Source organism: Cimex lectularius, unplaced genomic scaffold (genome assembly GCF_000648675.2).
Source record: "Cimex lectularius strain Harlan isolate CLEC.00 unplaced genomic scaffold, Clec_2.1 scaffold209, whole genome shotgun sequence".
NCBI lineage: Eukaryota > Metazoa > Arthropoda > Insecta > Hemiptera > Cimicidae > Cimex > Cimex lectularius.
The window spans coordinates 114080-126647 of record NW_019392784.1 but is presented as its reverse complement, the minus strand read 5'-3'; the positions used below and the strand labels follow the sequence as shown (position 1 = coordinate 126647).

Genomic DNA, 12568 nt, shown 5'->3' with positions numbered 1-12568 from the left:
ATGTATACAACATTTTTATTAGTATAAGCTCTACTTTCAAACATTGCAATAATAATTACAGGTTGTTCGTTTTTATAAAAATAGTTTATAAATAAAATTTTTGTTGTTCAACGGTAGCCCTCATTTTTGTTTCCAGATTCATCTATCTATTCGATTTTATAAAAAAAAAGACCATAAAACGTTTGTAAATCGATATAGAAAAAACGTGGCAATGGAAACGCGATTTTCGTTTACTTTTTTAAATAATTTTTATAAAAAGGTGAATCGGATTTGCAAAAGGATTAAATGTACTTACAACAGGGTAAATTTGATTTGCAAAAGGGTGAAATTAGTGAACTTTCAAAAAGGTGAATTTGATTTGCAAAAGGATGAAACCGATTTCTAAATAAGGGAATTTAATTTTCAAAAGGGTAAATTTAATTTGAAACAGAGTAACATTGATTTTTAAATTGGTGAAACTGATGTTCAAAATGGTGAATTTAATTTGCAAAAGGGTGAAATTCGTGTACTTTCAAAAGGGTGAAACCGATTTCCAAATGGTGGAATTTAATTTTCAAAAGGGTAAATTTAATTTGCAACAGTGACATTGATTTTTAAAATGGTGAAACTGATGTTCAAAAAGGTGAATTTAATTTGCAAAAGAGTAAAATCCATTAACCAAAGGGGAAATTTGATTTGAAAAGCCTGTATGTATATTTCAGATGAAATCATGGCTTAATAATTTTATAAATAATATATTGTTATAGAATTTCTTTTGTTCGGTGAATCCCTCACCTTCCTTCACTAGTAAAAAATGAAATGTTAGAACGATCTACATATGACTTGACAATGAGTGAAAAAGAGGACGAAGCAATGAAGAAAACGCTAAATACTTTTTTTTTAACGGATTTTTAAAAACAATTTTTTGTACATATGCATGTAGTTTTTTAACACCCTCTGAAATCCGAACTTTTCAGAATACCCCCTGCAACAATTAGTTCGGATTACTGAGAGAATATTGTAATATCCCGCGGGCCTTATTTTCCCGTCCCCCTGACTTAGATAACTGTAATCTTAACAGTTAGTTTAAATATTAGTACAGAGTAAATGTGTCCAATTAGCTGAGGGTCATGGCTTCATTTTAGACTGAAACAATTACTAATAGGAACAATACTACGCTTAGTTCAAATTTCTATAAGGCGTCATCCAGCTTGAAATTGTGGTGAAGATCTTCATTTCTGTACCAAGATACTATCTTCAGTGTCATTTCGAATTTGTCAAAAAAAAATTGTAAAAAAATGATTATATAATTTTTTTTTTCTTTGGAATGCAAAATGAAAATGAGTTGATTCAATGACGAAAATCAGTGAGATTTTAGTAAGGAATGTCATCAAATCGATTCCAGGAGGGCATTCGATTTGAGGCTTGAGCTAGTTAGTTGGTATTGACGTCAATTGGGGATAGGTGGGAGGCCGGGGGGCGTGGCCAAGGGGCCCGAGGGAGTCGGTCGTCGGAGTCAGAGCGCGAGCTGAACTTGTTACACGGGGAAGGTCGGTCGTCATTGGGCCGTCGCCGTTTCTCTCCTGAGAGCTGCGTCTTTGGGTCTCGTCTGACGAAAGGGAGGATGCGCCCCTGCCCCGGGATTGTCGCCCTGACCGCCTGACCGCCCCGGCTCACCCTCTGGTCACAGATTCCGGCGAAAATGTCAGCCGCCAAAACGACCCCTTTCCTTCTCGTGACGGCCAACGTTGGCTCGATATTCGAAGACGTTAGTACCCCATACAATTTATATTTTCTGATATTTACTCTTATTTGTCACATTTTTGAACTGATTGACTTATTTTCAAACTTTTTCGGAGATCAGGCGAAATGAATCTAAGCTGAAAATGACATTATTTCTGTTAAACTTATATTTTAATAAGTATTACATTATAATCAATGGGGTGTGAAAGGCTTCAATAAACAATATTTTTAATACTATAATGTATAAAAATTTATTTTTTATATTAGGATTTACTTTAAACTTACATAGTAAAAAGTAAAAATATGTTATTTTCTTAGTCTACATTAAAATAGATTTATGCATAAACATGATGGTACATATATTTGTATAATTAGCATTTTTTGATGCACCACCTGTCTAATGGACTCTACTGCAATTATCTCAATTTTCGAATTCAAATGAATTTTTTGTAAGCTTGGAAAAGTATTTAAAAAGAAATTCATCAATGTTAAGGTGTTAATAAATGAATTAAGTTAAACAAAATGTATTTAAATAAATAAAGGTTCAAAATGCACTGATATACCTGAAAATATACCAGATATTTTCTTAAATAAAAAAAAAAGTTAAGTTAAAAAAAAAAGCTTATTACATTATGGCGAATAAAGTCAAATGAGGTGTTTGAAGTTTTTAATTAATGAAAATTCAAATTCACCACATTTAATTTCAAGGTTGATTGTAATAATAACATTAAGCATTTTTTCTGTACTTGAGATTTTTTGTTTTGTACAGTAGACTCTTGTAATCCGCAATGAATATGTACCAAGCATCACCTTGGATAATGAGAACCTCGAAATTCAGTCTTAAAAGCATCTCCAATCAGATACTTTCTGTGTCACATATTGTTATTGTAAAATGTTATTTAGACATATTACAGTTCGTTTTTTTTCCATTAGAAAAATACAATGTTCTGTAATATACATAAAGTTTATCCCCCACAGGAAAACAATATGTACATACATACATCAACAGGTTATAAACCTACGCACGATATTGAAACAAATGAGAATAAATTGTTAGGGGCCTAACAATTGCAACCACGGATGAGTGAAACCACAGATAACGAGAGTCTACTGTATTATAATTTTTATAACTGATTTTTACTAGCACAAAGCAAAAGATAACTGACATAGTGAAAAAATTAGCTTGTTACACACAATAGAAGTCACGCAGTAATGACAGTCCCTAGCATTGGGTCAATATATCTCTCAAGAGATTCTCAGCCACAGCCGGTTCAAACGACATGTGGGATTTCCAGGAAAGTTGGGGCATGAGAGCTATTGGAAAGTTGATTGGGGTGAAGTTCTAAATTTTGGTGGAGGTTTTTCTATTGGGATTTAATAATGGAGGTCATTGTGGATGGATAGGATTTTATTGGAATTGGATTTTTTCGTTGATCCCCAAATTTATATACCGTAAATCCATATCTTCTCAGGAGGGTCTTGTAAATTGTGAGTTTGTTAGTAAGGTCAAGTAATCTAAGGATTAATTTTCAGTGTCAGTTATTTCCCTGTCTTTTCAGTCATGTATGGGGATTCCACATTAGTCTTTTGTCCCACAATACCTGAGGTTGGAATGGATTTTCCATTGAAATAGACAGTAAAAGTAGATTTTCGGAGTGCAAAGGTAATGTGGGTGGATCTAGTTTTGTTGATTTTTAATCTCCATTTGAGAGACCTGGATAAGGTTTAAATGGAGTTGGGTGTCATCAGCAAAAGAGCATATAGTATTTTTAGGGAAAACAGAAATGTCAGCTGAGTATATTGTGAATATGAAGGGCCCTAGGATTCTGCCCTGGGTGGACACCCCATTTAATGGGAATATAAGAAGAAAACATAGCATCCTAAATGATGTACATATTATGACAAAGTCAAATGAGGTGTTCAAAGTTGAATGAAAATTAAGTCTCCATATTTGACTTTGTTAATTTGTAATAATATTACAATTATTTTAGCTTTGTTTTTCTGTACTTCAAAATTTTTAGGTTTGTTTTTATTTCATTTTTCAATTTTCATTTTTCATCAGTTGTAGCTTTATTCATTTATTTAATATAGATTTTTTACAGAATTAATTTATTCACATCTTATTATTGCAAAATTGCTATTATATACTTTTCAGTATCTATAAAGAAATTTGGATGGGGAGATGAAATTGGTGGGTAAATGGGTCAGGCGTTGACATAGTGCTCATCCCTGTAAGGTAAAGGTCTGGGTTCGAACCCAACATATTTACAAATGGGCTTTTTTTCAAAAAAAAACACCAACACCCGAGGGTTGGTAGGATTGCTGTGCGAACCCTTGTTACAAATTAAAAAAATCATTTTAATTTGAAAATTAAGAAAATTGCACCAGTTGATTTATTCAACTGTTATAAATCATTGGAAATAGTTTTAAAGTCCTTGTGAAGAGAATATATTCTTCAAAAAGTAATTTTTTTCTTTCTTTTTTTAAGATCTCATCCCTGATATTTTATGTTCAATTATAATATGAACCTGATATTAATAACATCCAGATAAGCTTTATTTATTTACAGGATGATTTTTAGTTTGACATTTACATTGCAAAATTGTAAATAATTTATTTCAGTTGTTACCAAGAAATTCATTTTAATTATAAAATTAAGAAAATTTAATACCACAGTCCGATTAGGCAGTGCATCGAAAATTACACCACCCTGTATATCTGAGCATATATTTTTTCTATTTCATGGTGTACTCAGTCACTTTTAAACTTAAAGAGTAAAAGTATAATTTTTTGTTATACTAACAAAAATATATATCAAAATATAAATAAATAATTTTTTAAATAAATTTAATATAGGGGATTGTCATGGCCAGTAGTTAAAGCATCCTACTCATATTTATTTTGCTAGTGGTCCTGTGTTTGAATCCAGGCACAGCCCATGGTTTTTAATTCATCACAGTATGAAAAAGTATTACAAATTCTTTGACCCCCCTCATCCAGATACTTAAAGGGTTGTTGGACGTTATAAATAAAATATAATGAATGTATAAAAACACTATTGCTATACGTGGAATTGAGTTTTTCCATTTTTTTTTTTTTTGCTCACTTAACTTATATAAAATTATATATGGAGATGTTTTGATCTTCAACTTAGTAGGCCTAATCTCTTTGAATATAAACTAAAAACAGGAAAATGCCTACTGGTTTAGCTGTTGCGAGAAATTGAGATTAGAACATGGAATAACTGAAAATGAATTAAGAAAAAGTAAAGTAGAAAAAAATATTGTGTAAAGTCAGAAAATACATTAACGGACAAATATGAACAGCAAATATTTACTTCTTGAAACACATTATATTACAAGCAACCTGAGTTAAACAATAGTTACATGGATTTACAGGTGAAAAAATTAATTCGATAAAGTCAAGATGTGAATTAATTTATTTAAATAATTGCAATTTAGGAGTAGAATCAAATCTTTGTCCGTTCTCCAATAAAAAAGAAATTTTTGCCAAAACTTTTCTCATTTTATAAATAGTTAGATATTTTAATTGGGAGTTGTTGATCAAAGTTGATTCCTGTAAGCCGCTCTGGATATATAGGTATTAACTTTGGAATTATTTCAAATAAAGGGCGTTTGACTTGCCATGCTAGTGGTTTTGCGTTTGAATCTGAGAATTATTAGACAAATTTATTGTAAAGAGGTTTAACCCCTCATCCACAACACCCAACACATAGTTTGACAGTAAACCCTTCTGTTTGACAGGTATTTCTCTCTAAAGTGTTTTAATTTACCTTGATTTTAATTCATGGTGCCTTTAACCAAATCGGTTGGATTTTATGGTATTAAATATTGGAAAACAAGACTATAAATTATTGTATTATATTTCATTATTAATAATTTAATTTTTTTGCCAAGTCCTGTTATTTAATTGATGTATTTGTTTACTCAAAAATTAATGAATAATGTTAAGAAATGTCAAATGATTGGTCAATAACCTGTGTCATATATATTAAGGCTACCGTTGTAATTAATTTTACAAATTAAATATATACTTAATTTGTTTTTTATTACATTTCTGATTAGCATTATTCAACTAGAGGATTTCCCTAAGAATAATTGTTAATGCAGTTTTTTAATGTAGAAAGGAAAACCAGTTTCTTTGTAATAAAAATCTACTTTGTTATGAGCCCGAAACATAAAGAATAAAGAAGAGATTTTTATGCCAAGGAAACACTAGGTTTACCTTTCTCCACCATCTAAACATCAAAGTACTTTACTGCTTTTAGCAGATGCACTGGTTTGATTTTTTGACTACTGAAAAATCTCACACACAAATATGTTTTTATATTACATTCGTGTTTCATTCTAGCCATCTGTTATGCTGAAAATATGGACAGAGGAATTTTTAGCAGTACGTAAAAATATTTTAGTAATTTTTGTTTTATAATTAATTTTAAATTTTTATAACTTGTTTTTACTCGTAGACAGTGAGCAGGCTAGACCCAAAATTCATAGCCTTGCATTGCCAGGAGGTCGGTGGGAAAAACTACGAGCTGAGCATGCAGCATGTTGAATATTTTGTAAAGTGAGTTTTAAGCCTTGATAACATTATTTATTTGTGTTTCTCCTGGGTTTTTGTTTTTGTTTACAGATTGTTGATGGATAGTGAAGAGCTGAGGCTTTTTAACAAAGTCAGGATTTACCTAGATGAGGATTATTCATCAGCGGAAACATTCACAGTAAGCAAAATTTAAAAAAAAAATTAAAAATGTTTTTGTTTTGTTTTTTCTTTCAAAACAGTAATGAATATTCAAAGTTTCTTTGGTATTTAAAGGTCCAAAATTAGTTTCCCTCTTGTTTGAAAAGGTGCTCATAATTATTCATTTGGTTGAAGATAAAACCTCATCTCGCTTACTGTGGACCCTTCAAACGTTTATTGAGCCAAAGGCTCTGAATGATACGCATTTCCATAATAGACTTTTGTGTAGAATTTCTCTTTTGCCCATTGAAGGCTGGAGTTAATTAAACTTTCCACGTATGTAACAAATCGAATTGGGTGGAAGGGACAGTTGGTGGGGAAGGATGTACAATATGAAAGGAAATTGAAAAGAGATGTAATGGAAATATTTTCGATTGAGTTTCTAGTCCGTTTGAATAAGATATTTTCCCTGCCCAGTTTTTAAAATACAGGGATTTAATATTTTCTATGTATAGTTTATTTATTCTGGAAGATATTTTCTATGCTGCTGTTTAATGGAAACGCGTTGGAATGTTCTTTTTCACATTATATGTATTACTTTCTTACTTTATTTAATATAGAAACAGAACTTTTATTTATTTATTGTAAAACTAATAAAATTAATTTTTAATATAACTTTTGTACAACAGCTTCTTCACAAAGTAAACAGTTTATTAGGTTTTACATTTAAAACATATAATTCACTAATTTCGTGGTCCGCTTATCTCAACTAAAAACCTTAATGAATTAAAACATAATATCTTCACCAAATGGAAGACTGTTTTGACCCCATTGAAGAGACATTTGATTACTTAGATAATTGTAATCTTAACAATTAGTTAAATATTAGTTCTGAGTAAATATTACTAATTAGCTTAGGACTCTGGCTTCATTTTAGACTGTAATAATTAATAATACGAATGATATAATGCTTAGTTTAAATGTATATATGCTCTACATAAAGTTACATTAGACAACTTAATTCAATTATTTGAATTGTTTCTGTATTTTTGTAAAGAAAAAAAGAGATAATTTTTAAAATGAAATATTTATTTTAGGCATTAGGCAACTTTTATTTTATCCATGAATCCATCGACGACGTTCTAATATGGGACTTCAAAGGTTAGAGCTTTATGGACTGTATATATAACTAAGTACTTACCTTTAACCCTTTATTCAGAGATGTGTTTTATGGCTGTGGAAGGTAAAGAGGTCTTCGCTGGAGAAATAGAAACCGTCTCTACAAAAGAAAAATCAAAATTCCCTCAAGATTTCTTCCCTGAGGTAAAAAGTTTTTTTTTTAAATACTTTGTAAATGACTAATTAAAAGGGGATTTTTAGTGCAAGTGGTCAAGAAAAGGCTTCATGAGGACAAGGTGGAATTTGAACGGCACTGTCTTTGATCTCATCAACATACACTTGTTTCACGATGCTTCCAATTTCATTGCAGTTGAAGCTGTAATTTCAATTAAGACTTGTTAAAAAAAAATTTCTTCTAAACTTCTTTTTGTTGTAGTATCCTTCGGTTTATTCAAAGACAAGACAAAGAGCACTTGAATACACTCTAGACAGGTAATTTTTATTATAATATTAATTTTAATTTAATATTATTTAATTAATAAATTTTATAATATATATAGTTTGCATTTTGTTAAACATTATGCTATTTAAGGTTTCATAATGATGAGTTTGGAACAGCGCCATTTTTTTTGTTTGGAGATTTTAATTTTAGGACTGATACCAAAGCAGTAATCAAGGTATTTGATTATTTTGGCATTATATAATGGATAATTTTTAACATTTCTCTCAAAATATCCAATAGAAACTTTGCGAAGGGCTTCAAGAAGTGCACAATACAGGTGACAAGAACAGGACTGTCGAATATAAGGATGATGAAAACTCCATCGTCTTTACACTGGGCAAGAAGGAATTCCGGCACAACAACCACCAGGCCATGTTCCTTGATCAACTTTGGGTATGTAGTCCGTTCGTTTATTTATTTTAAATTTTCAACTGCATCAGCGTGTCAAATTTCAGCTGAAAGAGTTTGACAAGGAAATGGACGACTTTTGCACCCAGCTGTATGAGTTTCCGATCCACTTTCCGCCAAGTTATCCTTTCATTGAGGATTCAACAACAGTGTCAGATTATATGGAGACGAGGTGCCCCGCTTGGTGCGACCGTGTTCTCTTGAGCCAGACGGCAAGGCCACTTGTTCATGGTGTAAGTAGACAAATTTGATATTCAGGACTTAAATGCCACAGGCTAAATCTCTTACATAAATGACCTTGGTGTGTAATTAAGGAAAAAAAGTCAACTCGACTAATCTTATCCAGAGTTAGGGAAAACCAGCTTTCTCTTCTTGAACGTGAACTTTCAAAGAATGTAAAACCATTAACTTTGTTACTAGCTAAGTTATTTATACCAACTCAGCAATTCTTATAAATTTAATATTAATAAAGTTATTAACAATGTATACAAATTACTTACTATTTGCTGATACTTGAATATTTACTAATATTTTTTTTTTAATTGCATAGATAAATATTTTTAAATATTATTTTCTCTAATGTAGTTTGTATCAGAGTTCGTATAAGCTTTTTTGATCAGAAAAGCCCAGATAGTTAAAATTTTATTTACCTAATAAAGTCAAATATTGTCTTAAACATTGTATATTATTTGATTGTGTATTTTATAATCAATCGATTATACTAATTTTTTAAACTTAATACTTACAAATAAATAAATTTAAAAATATATAACATACTAGATAATGACAATAAAGTCATTAGTTAAATTTAAAGTTTATAAACTATGCCTAAAATAATAAATATGCAATAAACAAATGAATAAATAATCAACTTTAAATAATAAAAAATTAATAACAATAAGTGTTAGTTGGTCCTATGAGTAATTATTTTAATTTATTCATTATTTTCTATGAAAAGTGTGGTTGAGTCAAAAAATCAATGTCACAAACAGGACACGAACCCACATCTGGATTACCACATGAACTAACGTAACTTCTGTCCTCGAGATACTGACTAATAATTAAGAAGCCAATATTAATAACAATAATACATTGCCAAGTTCTTTTTTCCTTCAGGAGAAGAATCCAGAATGTGTTTCAAAAGAGAAAAGACTGACTTTTTGCTTTTAACAGTTTGCTTTTTTGATTTCAATTCTAGGGAGCCCTGCAACTATGTAAACATTAAACACTACGAACTTAATGGACATTATTTATTTTATTCATTAGATTCACTAATTTCGTGGTCCGCTTGACCAATTTTTTTTCATCTCAACTAAAAACCTTAATTAATTTTAATTTATTCATTAGATTTCGTGGTCTGCTTGACCAAATAACATCTTTCAATTAATTAATCTTTATGTAAGGTGTTGCTTGAAATGAAAAAGTTAGTGTCACGAGCAGGATTCGAACCCACGATCTTGGCATTATGGCATGGCAATATCTTACATAAAGATTAATTAATTATTAATTTTATTTTTTTACGTGGTTCTGCATAGCTCCGAAGTCAAAGGAAGACTGAGAAATTAAAAATGAAAAATGATACACATGATAGAACAGAGTGGATCTGCAGATATTGAACACAAAACATTTTTTTGAAAAATTCTTAGCATCGAAAATGATTACAAAAAAGATCTTTTCTCCTCAATTCATTTAATCAATGCAGTTAACCCATAAAAACGATGTATTTTCACTTTGTTTTCATGAATAAAAAAATAATAAACATTAAAAAATTACTAAAATGCTTTAAACCATAAAATCATGCAATAGTGCAAATTAAGAGTAGTGTTAAAAGAACATCCTTTCCATGATTCAAATTTTTCTTGGTTTCACTGCAATCGTAGTTACCAATAAAATGATACAATTGGACAGGAATCCAGCTTTTAATTATCAGCTTTGATGAGTTATATTTTTTATATAGAATGGATGGGTCATACTTGATCTCATTCATAGAAAATTTAATTGATTAATTAAATTTGAAATACCGGTAGACAACAGTGGCCGAGTGGTAAGGATGTCTGGCTCGTATTTGCTATTCTAGAGGTTCTGGGTTGGAATCCCAGCATAGCCCACGGATTTTTAATTGATAATAGTTTGAAAAAAATATTATATATAGGTTTACCTCGTTTCTGACTGCTTAATTGGAAGTTAAACCCTCTTGTAATACAGGAATTACTTCATTTTTTCTTTGTTAATCGTGTAAATATTAATTATAGTTACAATTAATAAAGGTTTTTAGTTGAGATAAAAAAGTCAAAAAGTTGAAAAATGGTAAAAAGGAGGGAAACTTCAAAAGGTGGGGTTGAGATAGATCGAGGTCACGATAGGTAGAGTAGCAGCGTATCTAGCCGAAGATCGTGGGTTCGAATCCCGCTCGTGCCATTGACTTTTTTATCTCAACTAAAAACCTTAATTAATTGTAATATATTAATTGGTCAAGCGGACCACGAAATTAGTGAAATTAATTATAGTTTAAAAGTCCTTCTGATGAGATATTGAGTGAAAAGACTGTCCTTCCTAATTAGCCGTATCCCTTTTTATCTTTTTTCAAATATAAAAAAGTAAATAAAGTATTGTATATATATATATTTTTTTTACAGGATGGAGAGAGCAATCTAGAATATGGAGTTATTGGAAAGAGTTCGTGTATGGGTGATCACAAGGTAAAAATTGAGTTATAACACTTATTTTTATATAAATTGTATGTAGAGGTTAAAGATTGATAAATGCTTTCCTTTTTAAAATATGCAGCCAGTTCTACTTTTTTTCTTAATGGAAAGGTAAAAACATTGATAAATTTTGTGTCCATCTTTTAAAATCATCTTTTCTATTATTACTATTAGTATGTTGATTTGATGTTGATGAAGTTTTTTTAAAACATATATAAAAAATAGCTTATGTTGATAATATTGTTTTTATTTTAACTAGCCAGTCTTCCTTAAAGGAGGAATAGAGAACGGAGTCGGCCGGCTGTCTTGCTGTGAGTGTCACAAGCCTAATTCTCCTGTTAGCTTTGATTTGCAATCACTCCCTGGGGAGAATTTTGATACTAATGAAAAGAAAACTGAAAACAGTCAGCGGGCTTTGACTGAAAGATTTGTCATCAAGCGGGTCAACTCGGCGTCGGTTGTCGAGGTGAAGATCGGTCTCGTGCGAGGAAACTGCTCTTCTGGCAACTGGAGATCCCGGTCTGTCTCCGTGTCAGGGGGCAAACCGATATCCCGAGTTCGCCTCATCTCCTCAGACGATTTTCACAGTTCGTCCAACAGGCTCCAAAGCCACCATAGCTCCTCGGAAGAGGAGTGGTTCCAGGAGGAGAATGGCATTCCGGACTCCTTAGACCCAAATGTTTACAATATAAAATCGGATAGAAATTCCATTGAGGAGGATATTTTCAAAATTAATGATAAATCCTGCCAGCGGAAGAAAACGAGTAAAAAATGCTGTCTTATTATATAGAAAATTGTTTTAATCAGAAATTTCTCAGTATTAATGCTGTTTTTTTTATTGATTTCATTACACAATTATTTCAACAGTATGTTAATTAAAAAACAGAAAAATATACATCATTGTTTCATTCCAGAAAAGTTTTATATATTGATTCGCGATAAAAAATTAACTTCAAATTTGTTAATTTTTTATATAGAATCTCTGTGATGTCATTTAAAAAAATAAGATATATACAGAGTAGATCTCAATGTGGGGATAAACGTACTTATTAATTGAAAGTACAAAAATAGATCTGTTTTAAATATTACACTTTTTATTGTTAAATTTGAAACGTGATTCTTTTTAGTCAGCTTGTTTTTTTAATGCTAATATTATTTGTATCATAGTAACGAAATTGACGAATTTGTTTAACATCGTAAATCCTTTAATATTTTAACTGAAATCACATTTTGAATCGTAACGCCGTGTTAAACAAACTTCATAATTTTTCTTCACATAATTCATTAGTTCTTGCCAATTTATGACTAGTCATTGCTATATTACTCCTCATATATATTTTTTCTATTGTTTTATTTTTAATTTTTAGACTGAAAGTAATGATTAATGTTACCAATCTGTGTGCATGTTTTT

At 30.6% G+C, this 12568-nt stretch overlaps 1 protein-coding gene across 2 annotated transcripts; it reads left to right on the top strand.

Moving 5' to 3' along the window:
• The first annotated feature begins 1448 nt into the window (after positions 1–1448).
• Positions 1449–12269, top strand: LOC106669798 (type I inositol 1,4,5-trisphosphate 5-phosphatase). 2 transcript variants are annotated; one of them, XM_024227825.1, is made up of 13 exons: positions 1449–1747; positions 6094–6135; positions 6213–6309; positions 6376–6463; positions 7521–7584; positions 7643–7746; positions 7804–7920; positions 7979–8034; positions 8135–8219; positions 8285–8437; positions 8500–8685; positions 11089–11151; positions 11417–12269. In XM_024227825.1, the coding sequence occupies exons 2-13, from the start codon at positions 6114–6116 to the stop codon at positions 11945–11947; spliced, it is 1566 nt and encodes a 521-aa protein (XP_024083593.1). In that variant the 5' UTR covers positions 1449–1747; positions 6094–6113; the 3' UTR covers positions 11948–12269. The 2 variants fall into 2 exon arrangements, with proteins under 2 accessions (XP_024083593.1, XP_014255024.1); XM_014399538.2 differs by having other exon boundaries at positions 1450–1747; positions 6209–6309.
• The last annotated feature ends 299 nt before the right edge of the window (positions 12270–12568 follow it).